At 44.3% G+C, this 24,740-nt stretch overlaps 1 protein-coding gene, 1 long non-coding RNA gene and 1 pseudogene across 34 annotated transcripts in view; 1 reads left to right on the top strand and 2 right to left on the bottom strand.

Moving 5' to 3' along the window:
• MYH10 (myosin heavy chain 10) overlaps positions 1–24,740 on the top strand; it is a 153,136-nt gene that overhangs the window by 116,104 nt on the left and 12,292 nt on the right. For all 33 annotated transcript variants that reach the window (XM_035300005.3, XM_035300001.3, XM_078372999.1 and 30 more), the window contains 14 exons: positions 758–866; positions 973–1,104; positions 1,955–2,161; positions 4,444–4,581; positions 6,016–6,139; positions 8,495–8,666; positions 10,051–10,263; positions 13,646–13,790; positions 15,118–15,324; positions 18,254–18,358; positions 19,682–19,834; positions 20,560–20,808; positions 21,096–21,308; positions 23,048–23,260. In XM_035300005.3, coding sequence (XP_035155896.1) covers positions 758–866; positions 973–1,104; positions 1,955–2,161; positions 4,444–4,581; positions 6,016–6,139; positions 8,495–8,666; positions 10,051–10,263; positions 13,646–13,790; positions 15,118–15,324; positions 18,254–18,358; positions 19,682–19,834; positions 20,560–20,808; positions 21,096–21,308; positions 23,048–23,260 — 2,380 coding nt within the window. The remainder of the gene's footprint in view (positions 1–757; positions 867–972; positions 1,105–1,954; positions 2,162–4,443; positions 4,582–6,015; positions 6,140–8,494; positions 8,667–10,050; positions 10,264–13,645; positions 13,791–15,117; positions 15,325–18,253; positions 18,359–19,681; positions 19,835–20,559; positions 20,809–21,095; positions 21,309–23,047; positions 23,261–24,740) is intronic.
• Positions 526–7,922, bottom strand: LOC144582575 (uncharacterized). Its single transcript, XR_013535573.1, has 3 exons — positions 7,863–7,922; positions 1,300–1,390; positions 526–661 (listed from the first exon to the last, which is right to left on the bottom strand). It is a non-coding gene; the product is annotated as an uncharacterized LOC144582575 (long non-coding RNA).
• On the bottom strand, positions 3,601–3,666 carry LOC118154322 (U7 small nuclear RNA; annotated as a pseudogene).

Here is a 24,740-nt window from a genome sequence, read left to right as displayed (position 1 = left end):
AAAAACAATTACGAAGCAGTGGGCTCAGGGAAAATTCTAACCAGCAAGGAGGAATTCATTGACAATATGGCAGTTGTGGGATTCTTGCAAGGAAATGTGACAGGTCATTTCTGCTCTAAAACAGCAATTGTGTGTCTTTTCTTAAGAACACACCCACTCCTGATACAGCTGTTTGCTGGAGTGAATGAATAATGCGAAATTTTCTTATTTTTTCCATCACTTTCAATTGCTTCTCTTTCCCAAGAGAGTCCGTAGCTACTCCTGCAAGACATTATAGAAGGACTCCAGAGAAATAATCACAGATTATTTCTTAGGAAGTGCCCAGTTGTTAATTTACTCAGCAAATACATTCTGAGGAGGCCTGGAGTCTGTCAGTCACTTGGTTGTGTGCTGGGATCAAGCAGGCCATGATCCCTGCTTCTGAGGATCTCAGAGTCTCGGTGGGAGCATAGCCATATGAGCAGGCTGTCGGAGTGGAGCATCAGTGCTGTTCGAGGGGTCCAGGAGACCCAGGCCATTCTGGTGCTCTGGAATCCAGGGATGGAATGTCCAGTAGTGGGTAGTCCCCAGAGGAGTGCAGCTCACAAGGCACTTCTGAGAATTGCTTGAACCTGGGAGGCGGAGATTGCAATGAGCTGAGACCATTCCACTGCACTCCCACCTGGCAATTAAAAAAAAAAAAGAAAATAGACATTATGAGAACAGCCATTCAAGCACCTTTTTCTTTACTTCATAAGTTTTTCTTATTGTTCTTCAGGGCCTTTGCCAAGAAGCAGCAACAACTAAGTGCCTTAAAGGTCTTGCAGCGGAACTGTGCTGCGTACCTGAAATTACGGCACTGGCAGTGGTGGCGAGTCTTCACAAAGGTGAGCTTGGCTCAGTTCTTTCCAGATCTCTTTCAAATAGCAGAATTTGATTAGTAAAAACCCTTAGGAAAGAGCTGGGATGATAAACTGTTTAATTTTGTCATAGGTGAAGCCTCTTCTACAAGTGACTCGCCAGGAGGAAGAACTTCAGGCCAAAGATGAAGAGCTGTTGAAGGTGAAGGAGAAGCAGACGAAGGTGGAAGGAGAGCTGGAGGAGATGGAACGGAAGCACCAGCAGGTGTGTGCGGTAACCTTGTAACTCACACTTGGCCCTGAATCCCTAGGAGATCTTGCTCTGATAGCAACCCCCACACTATACCCATATCTTCTTATTTTATGTGAGGCCTTTTCAGTCATTTCCAAATTGTATACATTTTGCCAACAGATACATTGTCTCACATTTTAGATTTATGTAAGTAAAAAGCAGCCTTACCTTTTGCATCTTGGCTTCTGTATTCATGCTGTCAAGCATGTACTTAACACCTGTTTTAGATGAGGCTCCCAGTACTGTCACCTTCCTGTGTCTGTTTATGAGAAGAAATAGAAAAAAAGGAACAAGATGAAATGCTTGAGTAGAGGTTACCATCTGTCCTTCTATAGCAACAGTGGCCTTGAATGTATGTCCCTCTTCTGGGCACCTTTCTTCATGGACAAAGCAGTGGCTCAGGAAACGTTTGTTGGTGACAATAATAGAATTATAGTGTTCAAGGCCAGAAATATTAACAATAAAGGCCAAGGATATCGCTTACTACCACATAGGCATTAGTAATCACCATGAACTTTATAGCATTTGAATTATATTTTCACTGTCCTATTTATCTGTCCCTTGTAAATTACCTTCATAGATAAACTGTAATGAATGTAATATGTACTATTCACGGGAACTTGAGACAACAGGAACAACCAAAACCGTTTTCATCTAGCCTATTTTTCTATAGACAAAAACATATCTGAAAGTTTGCCCAGTGATGTTATATATTTTTATCTCCCAGTTTCTTTGCTGTCCATTGACCATTGAAATCACGGTGAATAGATCCTGTGTACGTATGTACTAGTGGTAAATCGTAGACATTTTATTGTGATTGCAGCTTTTAGAAGAGAAGAATATCCTTGCAGAACAACTACAAGCAGAGACTGAGCTTTTTGCTGAAGCAGAAGAGATGAGGGCAAGACTTGCTGCCAAAAAGCAGGAATTAGAAGAGATTCTACATGACTTGGAGTCTAGGGTTGAAGAAGAAGAAGAAAGAAATCAAATCCTCCAAAATGAAAAGAAAAAAATGCAAGCACACATTCAGGTATCTATAATAATTTTTACTTAGAAGCGTATTTTAGATTTTCAAGTGGATCTGTTGAATAGATAGAAGCTATGTGTATGGATTCTTTTGTCCACAGAAAAGCAAGAGGATTCTGGGTTATGGGAATCTACCTCTAGAAAGATGACTACCATTTGAAGCACACCTATCATAGATTTTTTTTAAACACAGATTTGTCATTTTGAATAGAATCTTTTTTATGTTCTGAGTGGCATCTTACAGTTTGCAAAGAGAGTCAAAGTCACAAACCTTCCAGGGTCTGTAGCATTCTATAGAAGACCTAACTTGTTCTTCATGTTCAGTGCTTCTGTTGCTCACTCCATTCATTAGATAGACCTCTACTACATGGTTTGGCTAATAAGAAATGCTGTGTAATAGGAAGTGGCCAAGAGTCAGAATCAGAATTTTTAAAAATTACCCCTTTCCTGGTACTTAACTTTCTTATTGAAATAGAAGCTGTAATCACAAGAGACAATTTTTTTGGATTCTGATTGAGACAAATGTACTTTGTAAATGGTCTTTATATTTTAGAGATACAGCCTGAAGGTTTTACAAATGAAATGTGATGTCTGGGATTTACGTCAAAATAACTCTGGGGGAGAAGGTGGAAGGTGGAGGCATAGATTAAATGGAATTGACTATGAGCTGATGCTTGTTAAGGCCAAGGTGATGCTTCTGTGTGGGGCTCATTATGCTGATCTGTGTGCTTATATGTGTTTCAAATTTTTACAATAAAACACTCATTTTTGGCAAGGGTTTCATTCTAAAATTAACAATGAGTCAATTATTTAGCCAAAGTTACTTTGAACATTTCCTTCAGTTGGCCATGTGTTGATTTGTACAACCCTAGTTCTGGCTTATTGGGGTTTTTTTTGTTTTTGTTTTTGGTGTTTTGTTTTGTTTTGTTTTTGAGACAGAGTCTCACCCTTTTGCCCAGGCTGGACTGCAATGGCACCATCTCAGCTCACTGCAACCTCTGCCTCCTGGGTTCAAGTGATTCTTCCACCTCAGCCTGCCGAGTAGCTGGTATTACAGTCACCTGTTACCACATCCAGCTAATTTATGGTTTTTTTTTTTTTTTTTTTGAGACAGAGTTTCGCTCTTGTTACCCAGGCTGGAGTGCAATGGTGCGATCTCAGCTCACTACAACCTCCACCTCTCGGGTTCAGGCAATTCTCCTGCCTCAGCCTCCTGAATAGCTGGGATTACAGGCACACGCCACCATGCCCAGCTAATTTTTTGTATTTTTAATAGAGATGAGGTTTCACCATGTTGGCCAGCTCTGGTCTTAAACTCTTGACTTCAGGTGATCCACCCAACTTGGTCTCTCAAAGTGTTAGCATTACAGGCGTGAGCCACTGCACCCAGCCTGGGTTTTTTGTTTTTGTTTTTAATTTTTTTTTTCTTTTTTTGGAGGGGGTGGGAGCTTTCCAGCAAATAAAAACCAGAAAGCCTGCTACACAAATTCTAAAAGAGCTGTAATACTTTTTAAAAAAATTTTAATTTTTGTGAGTATATATTAAGTGTGTGTATATATATGGGGTGCATGAGATGTTTTGATACAGGCATGCAGTGTGTAATAATTATAATCTATGATCCTGTGTAATAGCATGTTTATCATAAACAGTAATGTAGTTTATAAAGATCTGCACATTCTAATAAAAATAAGTATAAACTATACTCCCGTCCAGTTTGGTGAAGTGCCCTGCTGTGAAAGGTGCACTTGAACTGAGACAGCTCATTTCTCACCACCTGTACTATTTAAATTGTTTTCATGTGCTCTTTCTCTCCTCTTTGGCCAAACATGTATGTAGTTGAATTCAGCTAAATTAAATACACATTTGATGAGTGCTACTACATTATTCATGTTTGCCTGAATTGGTATTATTCCAAAATATGAATTTTAATTGCTATATGTTATTCCATTTTACAAATGTGCCAACATTTAATTACCCAGACCTTTTTGTACCATTTTTATATAAATTGCATCTGTGACAATTTCTAAAATTGCTGGTTTAAAGGAAAGGCCCATTTTCAAAGCTACATTTTGCCATATTTGCTTCTAGAAGGATTGACCCAGTTTGTACTTTAACCTGTAGCAGATACAAATATCTATTTCACATAACTGCATTTCATCTTTTAAAATATCGTTGGCATTTTGAGAAATCAAAAATTAGTGTCTCGTAACACATTCCTGTGCTCTATGAGTGTGTGGTCACATCTTGAGGAAAAAGGGGCGAAACTGACTGTGTGTTCTTCACAAGGACCTGGAAGAGCAGCTGGATGAGGAAGAAGGGGCTCGGCAAAAGCTGCAGCTGGAGAAGGTGACAGCCGAGGCCAAGATCAAGAAGATGGAAGAGGAGATTCTGCTTCTCGAGGACCAGAATTCCAAGTTTATCAAAGTAAGAGACTGTCCCCACAAAAAGCCAATTTTAGTTACAGAGAATAGTTAAGTAACATTATGTTGATACATTCACTGAAAGTGACCTCAAACAGGAAATTCTCAAGATTTTGGGTTGATTTACTGAATTTTTCTGTCAGCCTCTACTTGTATAGATTTCTAAAGACACAGGCACCACTGAATTGTTTAAACCTACCAGATATCCTGATAATCCTTTAGACTTTTAACGAGTGCATTTTATGCACAGCGGTCACTCAGTGATGACTTGTTTCCATCTGTGCAAGCATTAATTCATCCACCATCAGCTGTGGGACCCCGAATGCCAGGCACCTGGGCCAAGCCCCCGGGTGGGCACCGAGACACACCTGTAAGCCTTCCTGCCCTTTTGGAGTAGTCATGCATTGTTTAACGATGAGGACACAATCTGGGAAATGCATCGTGAAGCTATTTTACCCTTATACAAACAGAGTGTACTGACACAAACCTAGATGATAGAGCCTGCTTATATACCCAGGCTATACGGTGTGACCCATTGCTTCTAGGCCGCAAACCTGTACAGCATGTTACTGTCCTGAATCCTGTAGGCAGTTAGAACACAGTGCTAGTAAGTACTTGTGCATCTAAACATATCTAAACAAAAGTGCAATAAAAATATGATAGAAAAGGTACAGTTAAAATTATAGGAAACATTAAAAATGGCACAGTTCGGCCGGGCGTGGTGACTCGTGCCTGTAATCCCAGCACTTTGGGAGGCCGAGATGGGTGGATCACCTAAGGTCTGGAAGTTCAAGACCAGCCTGACCAACATGGAGAAACCCCGTCTCTACTAAAAATGCAAAGTTAGCTGGGCATGGTGGTACATGCCTGTAATCCCAGCTATTTGGGAGGCTGAGGCAGGAGAATCAGTTGAACCGAAGAGATGGAGGTGTGGTGAGCCGAGATCACGCCATTGCACTCTTGCCTGAGCAACAAGAGCAAAACTCTGTCTCAAAAAAAAACAACAACAACAACAAAGGCACACCTCTATAGGGCACTCACCATGAACGAAGCTTGCAGGACTGGGCTCTGGCTAAGTCAGTGAGTGAACGGTGAGTGAATGTGAAGGCCTAGGGCACTGCTGTACATGACTGCAGACTTCATAAACAGGGTACACTGAGGCTGCAGTACATTAAATTTAACAATAGAGTCATTGCACTACAGTGTTACGAAAGCTCTGATGAATTTTTCAGCTCCATTGTCATCTTACAAGACCACTGCGGTTCTCATTGTCCAGAACATCGTTACGCAGTGCATGGCTGTGTGGTCTTTTGGGGGAAGCAGGGCTGTTATTACTTGTTTTCTCTCAAGTCGAAGACAGTTGAGCTTTATGAGGAATACAGAACGCAGGTGGTTATTTTGAATGGCTTTTCTGAAGCAGTCAATTTTTCCTGTCCAGGAAAAGAAACTCATGGAAGATCGCATTGCTGAGTGTTCCTCTCAGCTGGCTGAAGAGGAAGAAAAGGCAAAAAACTTGGCCAAAATCAGGAATAAGCAAGAAGTGATGATCTCAGATTTAGAAGGTTGGTGTTTGGAGCTAGAGAAATTTAGGACCAGAACATGTGAGTGTTGTGTTTAGCTTTTACTGTAATCAGAACATGCAAAAATAAAAACATACATGATGATTACTAATAATAAGGATCATCAGTTCGGATTGACTTATTAAAATAGGTCTCTTGGCCGGGTGCAGTGTCTCAGGCCTGTAATCCCAACACTTTGGGAGACTGAGGCAGGACGTTTGCATGAGGCCAGGAGTTTAAGACCAGTCTGGGCAACATAGTGAGACCCCCATCTCTACAAAAAATGTAAAAATTAGTCTGACACAGTGATGCACCAGCTTCCAAGTAGCTGAGGCACGTACCACAGTGTTACGTCACCTATGATGAATTTTTCGGCTCCATTATCATCTTATGATAATGCCTCAAATAGCTGGGGCTACTTGGAAGCTGAGGCAACAGGATTGCTTGTGCCAAGGGGCTCACTGTAGTGAACTGTGATCGTGCCACTGCACTCTAGCCTGGGTAACACGGCGAGATCCTGTCTTTAAAAAATAATAAAAAGGGCTCTTAATAGGTTATTTTGTATTGCCTTGTCACTTAATAGTTTTCCTTTTTTTTTTTTCTTTTTGAGATGGAGTTTCCCTCTTGTTGCCCAGACTGGAGTGCAATGGCACAATCCTGGCTCACTGCAACCTCCACCTCCCAGGTTCAAGTGATTCTCTTGCCTCAGCCTCCCAAGTAGCTGGGGTTACAGGCATGCACCACCACACCTGGCTAATTATGTATTTTTAGTAGTGACGGGGTTTCACCATGTTCGTCAGGCTGTTCTCAAACTCTTAACCTTAGGTGATCCTCCCACCTTGGCCTCTCAAAGTGTTAATTACAGGCATGAGCCACCATGCCTGGCCTTTTTTAATTTTGGTGCTATGGTAAAAGATACTGCCCTGTGGTGGGCATGGTTGGGATTAAATCATTTGGGTCCTACAGACCTTTGGACTTTGTGTTTAGTCTAAGCTGCATTAAAGTGCCCAGATTTCACCTCACAAAGGGACTGGCCAGTGACATAAAAGCTAGTAGGTACAGAGAAGACACTGCTGTGGGCCACAGTGTAATGTCAGGAGATCCTAGGACATTACAGTTTCTGCAAAAGAAATAAGAAAAGAGGATGGAAGTTGGAAAGAGCAGCTAGACTGGTATCATCACCAGAGGGAGGGAGCTCTGTGCAGGCACCTGCAGGCAGATGCCCACTCTTAATGTATGCTTTTATGATAGGAAGAAAATGAGGTTGGCTTTTTTAAAATATTTGCGATTTTGGCCGGGTGCAGTGGCTCACGCCTGTAATCCCAGCACTTTGGGAGAACGAGGTGGGAGGATCACAAGGTCAAGAGATCGAGACCATCCTGGCCAACATGGTGAAACCCTGTTTCTACTAAAAATACAAAAATTAGCTGGGTGTGGTGGCGTGCATCTGTAGTCCTAGCTTATTTGGGAGGCTGAGAGAGGAGAATCGCTTAAACCCGGGAGGCGAAGGTTGCAGTGAGCCGAGATCACACTACTGCACTCCAGCCAGGCAATAGAACGAGACTCCATCTAAAAAAAAAAAAATGGGGGTTATATTTGTTTGTTTGTTTGTTTTAGTGTAAACTAAAGAGGGAATGTCAGTATGAAATTACTTTCGTAAACGATTTGTACCAGTATATGGTTTTTCTGCTGAGGTACCCATAAGCATATGTGCTGTTTTTCTTACCTGTTTGATCAGTCTATGACACTTGGCCTCAACCTCTTAACAAATTGGTTCCTGCTGGAGAAGACAAAGGCATACAGGTCATTGTGAGGAAATAAATCATGCAGTGAAATAGATCACTAGGGCTAATTGAGGGATCACTGCAGAATTTTAGAGGGGAGGGTGGAAAAGATGTCTGCTCTCTCTGTCTACTCTTCTGTCTTCTCTCTCCCAGTACTCAAGATGGCAGTTTTCTTGTTTCAGACCAGGGGTTCCCATGGAAAAGGGAATGGGTGACAGGCAGCTCTGACTCCTGCCCCAGCACCTGCTGAGACACTTTGCAAACCTGGGCCCAGTGATGGGTTTGACATGAGAGGATTCCAGATCCCTTCAGCTCTCACAGTGTGGTCTCACCTCCCATGAAAGGACATTCTTAGGAAACTCAATTCCTTCCCTAAAATTCCCTCCCCATACTAATTTATCTCCCCTTCAGATCTCGGTGGGTTTGAAATGACTGAGCAGTTGACATCAGGGCATGACCATGTCATCAGGGCAGTGACATGCTTTTGAATAAAATGGCTTATTTTCAACTTTGATCAGTTTAAATTTCAGTTTATTCATGTGTGTTGAAGAGCTTCTTATATCTTGCCTTAAAGAACGTTTAAAGAAGGAAGAAAAGACTCGTCAGGAACTGGAAAAGGCCAAAAGAAAACTCGACGGGGAGACGACTGACCTGCAGGACCAGATCGCTGAACTGCAGGCGCAGATTGACGAGCTCAAACTACAGCTGGCCAAGAAGGAGGAGGAGCTGCAGGGCGCGCTGGCTAGGTCTGCGGCTGCAGCTGTGTTGCGCGGGACCCCATGGGGCTGAGTTTCAGCAGACTTCATTTTATTTGGGAGCATCCAAAAACCCTGGGAGAGTGAGATGGGGTTTACTTGCTGTTGGGTGTGACCTGAGAAAGTGAAAAGCCCAGGAGTACAGAATTTGTGTCAGGGCAGCAAGAAAGTCTCATAAACCAGCTCAGTATTTATACTTAAAAAAATGACTATATTATGAAACCCTTGGAAATTCACACCAGACCTAATTATTTCACTATAACAAATGTTTTGGTCTCTGTGCATTACAGATTAACTGTAGTATGTTTTATTTATGTATTTATTTTTGAAGACAGAGTCTTGCTCTGTCCTCCAGGCTGGAGTGCAGTAGGGCAACCTCGGCTCACTGCAGCCTCCGCCTCTCGGGTTCAGGCAACTCTCATGTTTCAGCCTCCGGTCTAGCTGAGATTACAGGTGTGCACCACTACACCCAGCTAATTTTTATATTTTTTAGCAGAGATGAGGTTTCACCATGTTGGTTAAGCTGGTCTCAAACTCCTGACCACAAGTGACCCACCCACCTCGGCCTCCCAAAGTGCTGAGTTTATAGGTGTCAGCCACCATGTCTGGCCTATAGTATGTTTTAGAACTTGAAGGGAAATCACTTTTCAGAAATTGTATTTCTCCACTGATAGCATGATTCAATAATCAGTTCCAAATATTCAGTTTAAAATGCCAATCAGATATATTTGTATCTGATGTTTCATTTCTTCATAAAGAATAACTATTTGGCTACATGGTTGTAATACTTGGAGTTTGTAATGTGTTAAAATCAAAATCTTTCAAGAAAAATCTCCCTCACCTCAAACATCCAAACTATTTCCAATCAGGAAATTCTACCAACATTTTAAACCACAGATATAAGCAAAAAGATGCCCTATGGAAGAGAGGCACCTGAGGGGTAAGGATGAGAGCCTCTTTCTTCCACTGTGTTCTTTGAGCATCTCTGGTTTGGCTGGGTTCTGGTGTGATGGATGAGGTCTCCCCTTCATAGTTATAAGCAGATTTCTAACTATAACAGCATTTGACTTCAGAGAAAATGTTTTAGTATTCTAAGGGCTAAAGTAAGAGAGTCCTACCTTTTAATGGAGAAGGATGGTAGTTTGGAAAGGGCTGGGCTGGAATCTAGTTCTGGCTCTGCCACCAGTAGCTTTGGGGCCTTCAGAAAGTCTTCCAGCTGAGGTGCTGAGCATCTGTACCAGTCTCAGGCCCCAGGAAGAGAGGGATGTGAGACTGGGGTTTCCTCGTGGTGAGGTGCTCAGGGGCTGGCTCACCTGAGAAACAGGCCATCCGGGTGCCCATCTCTGAGTGCCTCTCATGCTGGGTGTTTTAACAGAGGTGATGATGAGACACTCCATAAGAACAATGCACTCAAAGTCGTGCGAGAGCTACAAGCCCAAATCGCTGAACTTCAGGAAGACTTTGAATCTGAGAAGGCTTCACGGAACAAGGCAGAAAAGCAGAAAAGGGACTTGAGTGAGGAACTGGAAGCTCTGAAAACAGAGCTGGAGGATACGCTGGACACTACGGCAGCCCAGCAGGAGCTACGGTGAGTGTAGGAAAGGGAGCAGGGCCGGGGACCCCACCCACCTCCCCAAGTCTGCGCAGAAATGCCTGGGTGTGTTTGCTGTCTTTGGGAGGCAGTGTGTTTTTCCTCATGATGACAGGTGGAACGGTGATTAAATAGTAATGGTTAGAAACAGTCCAGCCTGTGGGTAGAAACACCTGTGCAGGTGTGGGTGGGTGGACCAGCAGACTGAGGGACACAGAGTGAGATGGGTGTGATCAGAAAAGCCGTGGCCAGTGATGGATGTCTAGGGAGAGATGGGGACAACTACACAGAGTGGGGAGCGGTGAAAAGAGATTTATAGATAGCGATAGGACCAGAGGAAGAGAGCGGTAAACACAGAAATAGGAGGAGACACCCAGGAGGCCAGCCATGTGCTGGCAGTGCCAGGTGGTGTGAATAGTGTAGGTAACCAGCTGAAAAGGGAAGGATGCCTTCATGGGTGAAAAGAAGGGTGGCGCAGGCACTGGGACAGAGTGCTGTAGGCAGAGGCAGATGCAGTGTCATGTGCCAGCAGCAGCCCAGGCAGGCATGAAAGGTGACAAGCATAGGTGAACATGGCTAGAAAGCTGCAGCGTGGCAGCCCAGGAGTCACAGGAGAGCGTAGCAGTGACCCAGCACGCAGGGCTGGAGGTACTGGCCTGTACCTCCCACAGACTCATAGGTGTCATCACTGTGGAGAGCAGTGTGGGGGTGTGCCAGCTTGCTGTCTTGGCAGATGCCATCTGCTCCCTCCAAGACTCACACTGCCTGGAGCCTCAGGGCCACCCCAGGAGTCCCAGCCGGAAGGGAACCCTTGCTGCCTTGGCTGGCTGCAGGCACACCTGCTGACTCTTCCAGGGTGTGAATAATGGAAAGAATAGCCCATCACCCTGGGGAGTTGCTGGGAGCTGGAATAAAATAAGAAAGACGGAAGGATTGTTTATGAACACAAGTACGACCAGAGAGGCAGAAAATGACCCAGAGCAAGCAGGAGGGAAATGTGTTGTGGTGAAAACCAGTGCAATTTCCCAGAGGACCAGGATATCATCAGCTGTGTCCACCCAGCAGCTGGAAACCTGGGCACTTGGTCGTGGAAAGAATGACATCATGGTGTCTACAGGGCAGGCTGGCTGGGTAGGCAGTGAGACGGAGGTCAGATGATGAGTGTGAGGAGGTTCTCAGTGGTGGAATACGGAGGCAGTGAGCCTTGTAATGTTTGTCCATGATCTTGGCCATGAATATGTACAACTACAGCAGCTGCAGAGGTTGGTTGGTTGGTTTTTATCTTCATCTTTTTCCAAGAGGGAGGAAAAAGCCCCTCTGAGCCAGACATGGTTCAAGGCTTCCTACCCCACTCTAGCAGAGTCACTGTTGTTAATAGTTTAAGTCCTGGCCTTCTCTTTCAAATATCTGCTTTTTTAAAATCTAGAAACCACTGAACTAGACTTTGCTGAACTCTCCACTCCCAGCTGGGCTTTAGACTGCAGTAGAAAAAAAGGTTCTGATCATTTTTCCCATCCAACCCTTGCAAAAAAATTAATGTGCATATTTATTAAAACCATGTGTATGCTCAGCTGTAGCATTCATTGATTCTGTTTTGCCTACAGCTCAAACGTGTACTCCATTCTTGCCAAGGACCCTTAGAGAACGCAAACCACCACCCTGCCTGGGCCCTGGTTCTTCCCATGATTAGTATAAAGTAATAGTCCTCTGTAAATCATATACTCTTCCGCAGACTCACTGGCATTTTAACTCTTTTGAGGACTTTTGATGAAAGACTAAAAGAAATTGAGTTATTCAGCCTGTAGGAGAGAAGGTAAAGGTTTCCTTTCACTATTAGATTCAAGTAGGGATTAGGAACAGAACAATTTTCCCAAAAGACAATGAGCTGATAGTTGGAGAGATTTCCCCGGAGTCTGGTCAGTGAAGCAATGGCCACTAGAGTAAACTGAAATAATCTTGATGGAAGCCTTGCAGAGGACAGGACCAGACCAGCACACGTCTTTGACCTCTGGCTGAGCCAGTGGAACCTGGGGCTGAGCTAGGCTAGACCACGAAGAATCCTCAGTGATTCTTTCTGGCTGGGCTACATGTGACCATAGAGCTGGCAGCCAGGCCCTGTTCTCTTGGCACTGGGATCTCTTAGCCAGCCCCTGCGTCTCATGACTCCAGAGGAGAGGAAAAGAAAGGGGAAGAGAGAGAAAATGTGTCCACATGGGAATCAGTGTGTGAATCACTGTTCTAAGTTGTGACATGTTTTAAAGTACAGAGCAAGTTTGCTAGTGATATGCTTCAGGATTAGTGTGAGGTTGTAGCTAATTCAACTTTGCTAATCTAGGTCTTAGCAGGAGTGCGGTTTACCTGACTGGCTTCAGTCTTCATCAAGCTTGTGCTTAAACACTGTGCTCAGATTAACAAATTTAGAGTGACTCCCCATGGGGAGTAAGATCTCTTCTAGACAGTGAATAACTGTCATTATTCAAGTTGCCCTGTATATATTACAGCCAATTTAAAAAATGTTAGAAAGCCATGGAAAGATATTTAATGCTAATGTGATCTTCATACCATAGAGTGCAGGTTAGATAAAGCCTCAGTTTACATCAGAACATTCAAGTTCTATGGCCGTGGTCCTGCTGCTTTCTCATATCAAACATCAGAGACGCTTTCTGAATCCTTTGAGCTGCCTTCTAATTTTCCTGCCCCTCCAAAAGATAATGCCCTCCTCCCCAAACATAAGCCATTTTCTAGTAGAGTTTTGGGAGAATGTTAGTTAATTGCAGCTTCTTCACATGATTGCTAAAAGTCTTGCTTTTTATGGCGCAAGGTGCTGATTAATTTGGCCTTTGCCACCCCTTCACTTTTGAAAATCTCTGAGAGATTACCTTTTTCCAGTTGTATTCAAGTCTGCTGGGGCTGTGGTAGGCAGTTTGGCATCTTGTGTTAACCAATTCCTGACCTCTAGTGAAACCAGACTGTCCAGAACAATTTGAAGACTTCTAAGAGATGTCATCCTGTGTCTTGATAAGTCAGACATGGCATGGAAGTTGCACTGCTTTTTCTTTTTTTAAAGATAGGGTCTCATTTGCCCAGGCTGGCGTGCAGTGGCGCGGTCATAGATCATTGTAGCCTCAACCTCCCAGGCTCAAGCGATCCGCCTTAGCCTCCCAAATTGACAAAATTACAGGCAGGAACCACTACTCAGCCCTCTATGAAGATTTCTGATATAACAATAATAGACCTGCCAGCCTTCTGGAAATAGCACATCAAAAAATTAAAGGAATTTATGTCATACTTAAAATAAAAACAGCACTTTTTCAAAAAGAAAATGTGTTTTTAATCAGTCAGCCAATTCTGATCTTTCTTAAAAAATATCTTCCTCTAGTACAAAACGTGAACAAGAAGTGGCAGAGCTGAAGAAGGCTCTTGAGGAGGAAACTAAGAACCATGAAGCTCAAATCCAGGACATGAGACAAAGACACGCAACAGCCCTGGAGGAGCTCTCAGAGCAGCTGGAACAGGCGAAGCGGGTAAGGGAGACCCTGCTGTGTGCTGTGGCCTGGAGGAAATCCACCGTCAGACCTACTCTCATCCTATCTGGCCGCTCCATTCAGTCATGTGTTGATTAGGGCCCAGCCTCTCTACGTCATTGAGTGGGCTGCTGGGTATTCAGCTGCCAAGGCAGGAGCGACTTTGTGAAAGCACACTGCCTACTTAGGGAGAAAAAGCAGGCGCAAGTGCGTGGATCCAGCGCCATCTCAGATCATATAGTTGTCCCCAGTGCCTCCTCTCACTAAATCATTCTCCGTGGCTTCTCGAAATCTCGAATGGTTTGAAAGTCATTCTTTCCTTGCCTGTCTGCTGCAAGTCACAGGTCCTGCTGACATCCCCCTTCAGGGGTTCCTGACATTCCTCTCTGCCTTCTTGTCCTTCCCTGCCTATGATCTCACCTCAGCCACCAAATGCAGTGTTGCCATTCATTTCCTTGTTCCTGCTTCTGTATCTCAGATCTAGGCTTTCTGTTCTGCTGAAACTTATGCCCTGGGACTCACACCACCCTCCTGACAGGCTTCCATTACTTCCCCTAATATTTGCCTTCATGACTTGGTTCTTGCCTCACTTTCCCCATATTTCTATTCTTTGCTTAGCTGCATGCTACCTTTTAATATGGACAATGGCAATATTAACATTCATGGAACATTTACATTTGTGTCAGGTGCTAAGTAAGTACCCTACATGAACTGCCTTCTTTAATCTTTGCTACAAACCTGTGGTATGCCTCCTATAATTCTCATTTAAAAGACAAGGACACTGAGGCCCAGCAGTGTTAGGTAATTAAGCCTGGCCACACAGCTCGTTCATGGAAAGGCAACTTGAAGCCAGACAGTCTGGCCCCAGATTCCCATGTAGCCACCCTACCACACCCAATCTTGTCCCTGGGGCAAGATGTCATTGGAAATAAATACATCCTGTTGTGACCCACCCCTGCACCAAGGGTGCTTGCTGGTGTTAGTAAGCATAAAACAATTTTTTACACTAACAATTGTTTTGTACAAAGGACAGTGTGAGTGATTACTCTGCAGACAGGACACACTTTGCATTGACAAGGATAATTACTTAGTACAGTGAGCCCCTCCATATCTGCATCCGCTCCTCAGAGCAGGATGTACCCATGTGTTCCTTATGTAGGAATTCTTACACTCAAAGACTAGCAAACATTTTCATTCATTCATTCAACAAATGTAGAGTACAGACTCACTGAGTGTTAAGCACAGTTCTGCAGACTCAGAAAGCAGTCCCGAGTATGGAGTTTTATAAAATAACTAGTGAATTATTTTTTTCCTTTCCATCTCCTAGTTCAAAGCAAATCTAGAGAAGAACAAGCAGGGCCTGGAGACAGATAACAAGGAGCTGGCATGTGAGGTGAAGGTGCTGCAGCAGGTCAAGGCCGAGTCTGAGCACAAGAGGAAGAAGCTGGACGCGCAGGTGCAGGAGCTCCATGCCAAGGTCTCTGAAGGTGACAGGCTCAGGGTGGAGCTGGCGGAGAAAGCAAGTAAGCTGCAGGTAAGCCAGAAACCTCTGTGCCACCGTAGCATGGCCCTCATTGACCATTTTACCCCTCTGTGCAATAAGAGATGCATGGCCAGTGTGCTGTGCAGTACCTGAAAATGACGAGCCAGTAAATACATCGACTCTTAGGTGTCCCTAGTGTATATTACTTTGATGTAGTTAAATAATATTTTAAGAAGACAGCATGAATTGGACATAATTAGTTCCACTTTGAATTGTGTTTATCATTGCTTGAACGGTTTGAAGTACTTCATCTTCTCTATTAGTCCAGTAAATGAGAGAACAGGAACAATGGGCCAAAACAATTCGACCTCACAGTGGCAAAGATTTTTGATAGTTTTATTCTCTACACTGCTGGTACAAATTAGTGCAACCTTTTCTAAAGGACAGTTTGGCAGTCTTAGATCACGAGCCTCAAAACTGGGCATATCCTTAGAACCGAAAAATCCATGTCTAGTCATTTATCCTAGGGAAACAGCTAGGGATGTACACACAGAATCAGTCTCAAGAATGTTCATTGCAGAAGTGTGTACAAAAATATATACAGTCAGCCCTCAGTATCCACTGGGGGGTTGCATCCAGGACCTCCTACAGATACCAAAGTCTGCAGATGCTCAAGTCCCTAATAAAAATGGCATCATGTTTGCATATATGCACATCCTCCCATATACTATAAATCATCTCTAGATTACCTGTAATACCTAAGACAATGTAAATGCTATGTAAATAGTTGTTACACTGTATTTTTTAGGAAATAACAACCCAAAAAAGTCATGCTTTTAGGAAATAACATGTTGTTAGGAAATAACCCAAGAGTCCTGAGCTGTGCACATGCAGGGTATTCTTTCCGAATATTTTTAATCCATGGTTGGTTGAATCCACAGATGGAACCTATGGATAGGAAGGGCTGACTGTGCTTTGAAATAACTTTAATGTTCCATATGGACTTCTATGCAACCAGCAAAAACAATATAGTCAGTGAGTTCTCATTGGTAAGAAAAGATGTACATCATGTATTGCCACATTGAAAAAGCATTACAGAACTGTGTTGTGTCAGAGGCCCAAGAACGCACAACAGTAGATGATTCTTCAGGACTCAAAGGACTCCGCAGAGAGGGCTGCCCATGGCAGTGATTTATTACAGTGAAAAGATACAAAGCAAAATCAGTAAAAGGGCATGAGGGCTGAGGTCCTAAGGAAACCAGGAATGAGCTTCCAGGAGTCCTCTCCCAACAGAGTCATACAGGACATGCTTTATTCCTCCAGCGGTGAGTCCTGATGGCACACGTGAAATGTTGTCTCCCAAGAAGCTCACCTAGGGACTGGTTACGTGCGCTCCCCTTGCCTAGCATAAACCCAAATTGCAGACTCCCAGAAGAAACGCAGGTGGTCAGCATAAGACCACATTGTCTACATGGACAGTTTCATTTAGGAAATAGTGGGAATTCTTGCTAAATTCAAGTTCTCAGATGCCAGCCAAGGGGTCAACATCACAAGCAGGCCTTTCGAAGGAAGGCAGTCCCAGTCTGCTATGTTAACATGTAGGTACTGACATATGGTGTGTGTGTGCTGTCACACATCTGGAAAGATATTCCTAAAAGAGAAAATCTCTGAAACAGCATGATGAACATGCCACACCAGGCATATGTTAGGCTCCCATATACACTGTTCCCCATTTAATCCTCAGGCAACCCTCTGATAGGTGAGGAACCTGAGGCTCAAAGAAGCTAAGGATCTCGCCCCCTCTGGGACTTACCTGGTGACTTCTAGAGCTGGTGCCGAAGGCAGGAATCCCTCTTGACTCTGGAGCCCTTCCCCACCACACTGTTCCCAAGATGGATGAAGTGTGACCTTTGTGAAGGATATGGCTAAAAAGAATGAAAATGCGTCACAGCGTGCACTCCGTTGTGGCTGTGCCGCTGTACACTTTCCCTTGGCCGGTGTGACGAGGACAAGCGAGAACCTATGGTGCCCTGCTGCCCCGCTGCGTCCCTCCACTTTTTCCCAGCACCCACTGTCCTCAACAGTTATAAAGCGTCTTATACCATGAAGATTTGTTTGGAAAATATTTTAGAACTATCACTGAGAAGGAAAAATATTCACATTATTCATGTAATCTAACCATAAGGAATGGCTTAAATATTCATGATGAATCTATAATACCAGTTTCTTAAAACCTTAAAGAACTTCTGGCTGAGCATGGTGGCCCACACCTGTAATCCCAGCTACTCAGGAGGCTGAGGCAGGAGAATCGCTTGAACCTGGAAGGCAGAGGTTGCAGTGAGCCAAGATCACACCATTGCACTCCAGCCTGGGCAACACAGTGGGACTCCATTTCAAAAAAAAAAAAAAGAACTTCCTTGTATCCCTTTTATAAAAGCTTCAAGATCTATAAGAATGTGAATTATACTTGCCTCCCAAAGCATATTAATGCATCTTCGTGTGAAGGAAGACAAAAATCAAGCACCAGCTGGCCTTTCAGCTCCCCGCAGAGGATACAGCGACTTTTTCAAAGGCTTTGCTTTAATTTTTGTCTCTTCATGATAAAAATAGAAGGTAGGAAACCAGTTAGGAGGCCTCCCCACCCCTGCCCCACATGGGCTCTATTCTCCTCCTCCCTGTCCTTTCCATGGATAGAGACTTTTAAGGTGGCCAGGGAGGCAGGTTCTAGTACCTCCTTATTTGAGCTTCATTTGAAGGCAACAGACTCTTGGTAGTGAGTCTTCCTTAACCAAATGGGTAGTTTCAGGTTCACACTGCCCTTGAGTTCTTCAATATTAATGTTCTTTTTTTTTTTTTTTTTTTTTTTTTAATTTTTTATTGGATTATAGGTTTTGGAATATTCATGTTCTTAAAAGCTGTATTTCGAGACCCTTTCTGCTCGCTTACTATTGAGTTGAATTTAATCTTTTACTCCTTACAGAATGAGCTAGATAATGTCTCCACCCTTCTAGAAGAAGCGGAGAAGAAGGGTATTAAATTTGCTAAGGATGCAGCTAGTCTTGAGTCTCAACTACAGGATACACAGGTATTCCACGGGGAGCAAGGGGTCTTTATAGTAACTAACATTTCTGGAATATATAAGCTGGTGAAATATGCTGCTCCCAGAATTGTCCTCCGTTTCACCCCTTACTCGTTTTATGTCGTACTTTTATTTGGAACCAGCCTTGCTACTCAGGATTTCTCCCAGAAGCTCAGTGTCTTGATGCAGAGCCCCTGGGGTTCTTGTGTCTGGCAGGCATGTGGGTGGCCTGGGAGGCAGCTCCAGCTGTCATTCACGGCCGCTGCCTGGGCTGTGGTTTACCCAAGCCGTGGTCCCACTGCACACAATGTATTGCTGGCCATTTTACATACAATTGTTTCATTATGGTTGAAATTTCATTGTGCTGACCTAAGAGAAACAGTCCATTTTGTAAACGGGTGAGTTGACGCTTGCTTATCATACTGTTAAGACTTGTGTTGAATCATCTGTTAGGATGTTTTTAAGTCAGCTACAGGTTACTCGGAAATAATGCAGCACTTTATTCTTAGAGTTTTACATCTTTTGTTAAATTTACAAACATTTATAAGTTTTTATTTGCCAGGCTCTAGGCTAGGTGCTGGGGATTAAATACACACACACACACACACACACACACACACATACATATATATATATACATATATATACACATATATATAATATATATATGTACACACATATATATATATACACATATATATATAATCAGACAAGCAGAAAGTGAAATAATTAGGCAGTTGGGGACAAACTCATTTTACCCAAAGCATACCCCATGAGAAGGCACAGCCTGGCGAGTAAGACTAGAGGCCAGAGCCAGAGCACAGAAATTCTGCTCTGCACAACTAATGCCTTTGAAGCTTTTCTAGTCTGAAAGTAACAGGAAAGACATGTCTATGCTTACATTTTAGAAGTCGATCTGGCAGGAAATATACAGGACAGATAATTGAAGGGATGCCTAAGACGGGAGAGGTGATCCTAGTGTGAAGGGCATGAACTAAGACGGGGCAGTGGGTAGAGAGGAAGGGATTCTAGATGTGCCTGAGGAGATGCAGGGGTGTGGCAGGGATGCCTGGAGGCCCCAGCCTGGGCTCTGGGGTGGACGGTGCAGCCATTCAGTCTTCAGAGACAAGTCTGAAGCAGTGTTGGTGTGATGAGCTTGAACAAAGTTATTGTGTGTGTTTTTAAATCATCTGTGTTTGTTAATGTCACTGGGTATTCTCATGCACTGAGGCGCTCTCTCTTTTTTATGACATGAATTCTTTAATACAGGTGTATTTGTTTTGGTGATAAATATAACGGACATGTTGCCCTTTTAAAAAAATTACACAGGAGCTTCTTCAGGAGGAGACACGCCAGAAACTAAACCTTAGCAGTCGGATCCGGCAGCTAGAAGAGGAGAAGAACAGTCTTCAGGAGCAGCAGGAGGAGGAGGAGGAGGCCAGGAAGAACCTGGAAAAGCAAGTGCTGGCCCTGCAGTCCCAGGTGTGCGTCCTCTTTAGGAAGCCGCAGTGGCCTCGATGTGTGTCTGCAGCAGCTCCTGGCCCTGCTGTGCTGGGCTCTCTCAACGCCATTTGGGACAGTTAATTAGGTCATACTAAATTAAGCCCATTAAATAGTTTTTCTTTGACCCAGCCACATGCTGTTTATAATGCTGGAAGCCCTTAAAATAAAGACCTAGGACTGTGTCAACTATGTAAGGTTTCAATCCAGTCATCATTTTATAGACTATTACCTAAGAAATTAAGTGACAGTCTAAGATTCATTTGTTTTAAATCACAGTATTGATTTTTCTTCTCTCAGAATATTAAAAACAAAAATTTTTTTCTTTATTCTTCAAATGCAAAAACCAGTTGAGGTTTCTTGTGGGTTTTTGTTTCGTTTGTTTTTGAGACAGAGTCTCACTCTGTTGCCCAGGCTGGAGTACAGTGGCGCGATCTTGGCTCACTGCAACTTCTGCCTCCTAGACTCAAGTGATCCTCCCACCTCAGCCTCCCCAGTAGCTGAGACTACAGACAGGCAATTTTTGTATTTTTAGTAGAGATGAGGTTTCCCTATATTGGCCAGGCTGGTCTCGAACTCCTCACCTCAAGTGTTCTGCCCCGCTTTGGCCTTCCAAAGTGCTGGGATTACAGGCATGAGCCACCATGCCCGGCCCCAGTTGAGTTCTTTAATACTGATCTTTCTGTTTGTCCTTATGCAAAACCTAGTTGGCTGATACCAAGAAGAAAGTAGATGATGACCTGGGAACCATTGAAAGTCTGGAAGAAGCCAAGAAGAAGCTTCTGAAGGACGCGGAGGCCCTGAGCCAGCGCCTGGAGGAGAAGGCACTGGCATATGACAAGCTGGAGAAGACCAAGAACCGCCTGCAGCAGGAGCTGGATGACCTCACAGTGGACCTGGACCACCAGCGCCAGGTCGCCTCCAACTTGGAGAAGAAGCAGAAGAAGTTTGACCAGGTGGGTCTTCTACATCCCGACTCCCAAACCTAAGACCCAGGGTCATGTGTTGTTTCCTCCTGGCAGAGCTCTTGCTTTTGTTGGTTTGGTTTAATCTTATTTAAAGGCAATTAAATATACCAATTTATATCAAAATTGGAAAATGCAGAAAAGCAAGAAAAGGAAATATGAGAACAGCATAATCTAGTAGCAGCACTCTTGGGATAAATCAGATAAATCAGCCACTTAGTGGAAGAGTTTATGTCACTGTTGTGGTTTTTAATATTCCCCCATCCCCTTCTGCAAAGCTGTTAGCAGAAGAAAAGAACATCTCCGCTCGCTATGCCGAAGAGCGGGACCGGGCTGAAGCAGAGGCCAGAGAGAAAGAAACCAAAGCCCTGTCCCTGGCCCGGGCCCTTGAGGAAGCCCTGGAGGCCAAGGAGGAGTTTGAGAGGCAGAACAAGCAGCTCCGAGCAGACATGGAAGACTTGATGAGCTCCAAAGATGACGTGGGGAAGAATGTAAGTCACCTGTGGGCTCCGCACTTTGGCAAGGGAGAGTATCCCTTGGGGCCTTGGCAAGGGAGCAGGCAACTCCTTAGGGGTGCCTGAAGGACCTGGAAATGCACAGCCCGACACTGAAGCCATCTAGGAGTGTCTTGGCCTGTGCCTGAGTCAGGGGTTCAAGTCTTCTGGGACCAGATGTCAGGTTTTCTGCAGTCTCCCCCGCTCATCCATGACAAGCCAGATGTGGAGCTCTTGCAGCAGCACTGGCCGGAGGGGAACATGTTTCTCCTGGCCGCTTTCCCTGCCCCAGCCTGCATCCTGGCAGGGGGGCTTTCAACAAAAGGGCTTCATGGTTTTGCCATCACACGTAGTTATCAAATGTGAGACCACAGGATCCCCTTAGATCCAGGTGAGTGGGGACCTGGAGGGGGGGAGGAGGAGGGAATGGCAGCTTCCTCTGACCTAGGTCTTCCCAGGGAGGTCCCACTGTTTTCTTTGAGAGCTTCGGTAGCTTTGGGGGCTTATCCACAGCTTAGAAGCTTCTGTCACAGTTTCTCTTCCCATTGCATACATCTTCTAAAGAGTTGCCATGATATTTATTTACCCTCCTTCCCTCCCTTAGTATATGACATGTTGAAGACAGCAAAATAAACCCACGCCTGGTATCCAAAGACAAGGTTCTCAGCCTGGCTCCTCCACAGGTTTCCATTCTGACCATGGGAAGCCACTTAAACTTTTTAAGCCTAAGTTTCCTTATCAGTCAGATGGACATAATACTTGTCCAATTTCATGAAGTTACTGTATGTGCTTTGAAAAGCATAAAGTCAAGAGGCAGTCTCATTTTCATGGACTGTGGGCCATCCAGCCACATCATAAGTTGGCAAAGGTGGTCCCACCTTCCTGCTGCATCTCCCACAACTTGGCACTCAGGGACTAGCCCCATAGACAAAAAGAGGCCACTGAAAGAAGTGACCATGATTACACAGTAAAATGTGGAGAGAGAACTCCACAGTTTATTTCATGTTCATTTTCTGTAGAATCCACACTCACATGTTCATGCCACAAACACGTCTGTTGTGCCTGAGCACCAGACACTGCATAGAAATGGGCCTTCCTCCTGTCCTGAGTTTCCCTGTGCTTATCCTGTGAGAACTGAGGTGTCCTGGACCCCAGAGGGGATGCACAGAAGCACCAAGTCCTCCCTCCAGAGGCTGCCTCAAGGATCAAAGGGGACAGGAGGTGGAGCTCTCAACGCAGTGCCTGGTGCAGAGAATGAGGGAGATGGTGCTGGGGGGGATCTTTGTCCAGAGAAAGATGAGGCCTCTGTACTGTGTCCTGCCTAAGCCACCCTCATAGCACTTTCCACGTGTGCTTTTCAATAGGAATCATCGTTTCTACAGCAAGAGGTGTACTGTGGTACTTCTTCCTCAGTCAGCAGACAGGTTCCCCGGCATTGCTGTTTCCATTGTTGTTTGGCTCACTGAAGAGCTCTCTGCTTAAAGGTCATCAGAGGAGGATGACCAAAGAACATGTGTGATAAAATCCACACTGTAGTTCTGAACTGCATACGCTGAAATGGGGAATAGCAGCAGCCTGAGCGGGAAAGGGAAGGACGTGTGTGCATGTGGCAGGGAGCCGGCCCAGAGGGACCAAAGTGGCCAGCATGCTGAGTGGCCCTGTAAAACAGGGAGAGTGCTGTTCTTCACACGTTCCTCTGCCCAGGTCAACTTTTTCCTGATGCTTCGGTGATTTAGGTTCACGAACTTGAAAAATCCAAACGAGCCCTGGAGCAGCAGGTGGAGGAAATGAGGACCCAGCTGGAGGAGCTGGAAGACGAACTCCAGGCCACAGAAGATGCCAAGCTTCGTCTGGAAGTCAACATGCAGGCCATGAAGGCCCAGTTTGAGAGAGACTTGCAAACCAGAGATGAGCAGAATGAAGAGAAGAAGCGGCTGCTGATTAAACAGGTAGGTCAAAGGGGTGTGGCCTCCAGAACAAGGGTCTGAAGGCCCCCAAAGCCCAGGTCTGGCTCAGTATCTTGTTTGTTTATGTTAGAACACATTTGAGTAAACACGGAGTTGAGTAACACGTGGAGTAAAATGGATTTATTTGGTCATTTGAGAATTTTCTTATTTAAATTTTATTGTAATTGGTTTAGGTTTTTCTACTTCTCAGACAGTATCATTGCTGCTTACAAGCCAGGACACTTATCAATTAGAAAGCCCTCAGCAGACTCCCAAGGTTCACATTCCTTGTCCTAGAATGTGGGTATAGGAAAGAATTGATGCATACCAGACACAGTGGTTCAGCAGATTTCTGCAGTTCAGATCACAGGTCCTAATAATTAAATCACTTTTCAAAAGGAATAAAACAGCAGATACTTAAATTTTTCATTTTATAAAGTTGTTATCCATCTAAGTTGTATATTTTTCTGAATGTATATCAGACACTTTTCTGCATGGATGTTAAACTTCTAGTCTAAAAGTTTACTTTAAAAACTAATTGTGGGGCCGGGCGTTATGGCTCACGCCTGTAATTCCAGCACTTTGGGAGGCCGAGACGGGTGAATCACGAGGTCAAGAGATCGAGACCATACTGGTCAACATGGTGAAACCCTGTCTCTACTAAAAATACAAAAAATTAGCTGGGCATGGTGGCGCGTGCCTGTAATCCCAGCTACTCAGGAGGCTGAGGCAGGAGAATTGCCTGAACCCAGCAAGCGGAGGTTGCGGTGAGCCGAGATCACGCCATTGCACTCCAGCGTGGGTAACGAGAGCGAAACTCCGTCTCAAAAAAAAAAAAAAAAAACTAATTGTGGATGGATATTTTAACAGTTCCTTACAAGTCATGGCAATAAGTCTTGGATTTAGGGTGTGTGTGTGTGTGTGTGTGTGTGTATTATTTTCTTTTTTGAGACAGAGTCTTGCTCTGTCATACAGACTGGAGTGCAGTGGCATGATACTGGTTCACTGCAACCTCTGCCTCCCATGTTCAAGTGATTCTCCTGCCTCAACCTCCCAAGTAGCTGGGACTATAGGCATGCGCCATGATGCCTGGCTAATTTTTGTATTTTTAATAGAGATAGGGTTTCATCATCTTGGCCAGGCTGGTCTCAAACTCCTGGACTCAAGTGATCCACCTACCTTGGCCTCCCAAATTGCTGGGATTACAGGCATGAGCCACCACCCCTAGCCAGATTTGGGATATATTTAATTTTGCTTTGTTTTGTTAATTTCCCTCTCCTAACTATTGGTCAATTATTGCTGGATAACAAATTACTCCAAACAACAAATTACTGCAAACTGTAACAACATTTATGTCACAGTTTCTGTGGGTGAGGAATTGGGAAGCTGTTGAATCAGTGGGTCTGGTACAGTCAGGACCTCAGCCCCGGCTGCATCATCTGAAGGCCCAAAGTGGGCTTGGAGGAGCTGTGCCAAGCTGGCT

This window comes from Callithrix jacchus, chromosome 5, assembly GCF_049354715.1.
Source record: "Callithrix jacchus isolate 240 chromosome 5, calJac240_pri, whole genome shotgun sequence".
Taxonomy (NCBI): Eukaryota; Metazoa; Chordata; class Mammalia; order Primates; family Cebidae; genus Callithrix; species Callithrix jacchus.
This window is presented reverse-complemented; position numbering and strand designations above follow the sequence as displayed.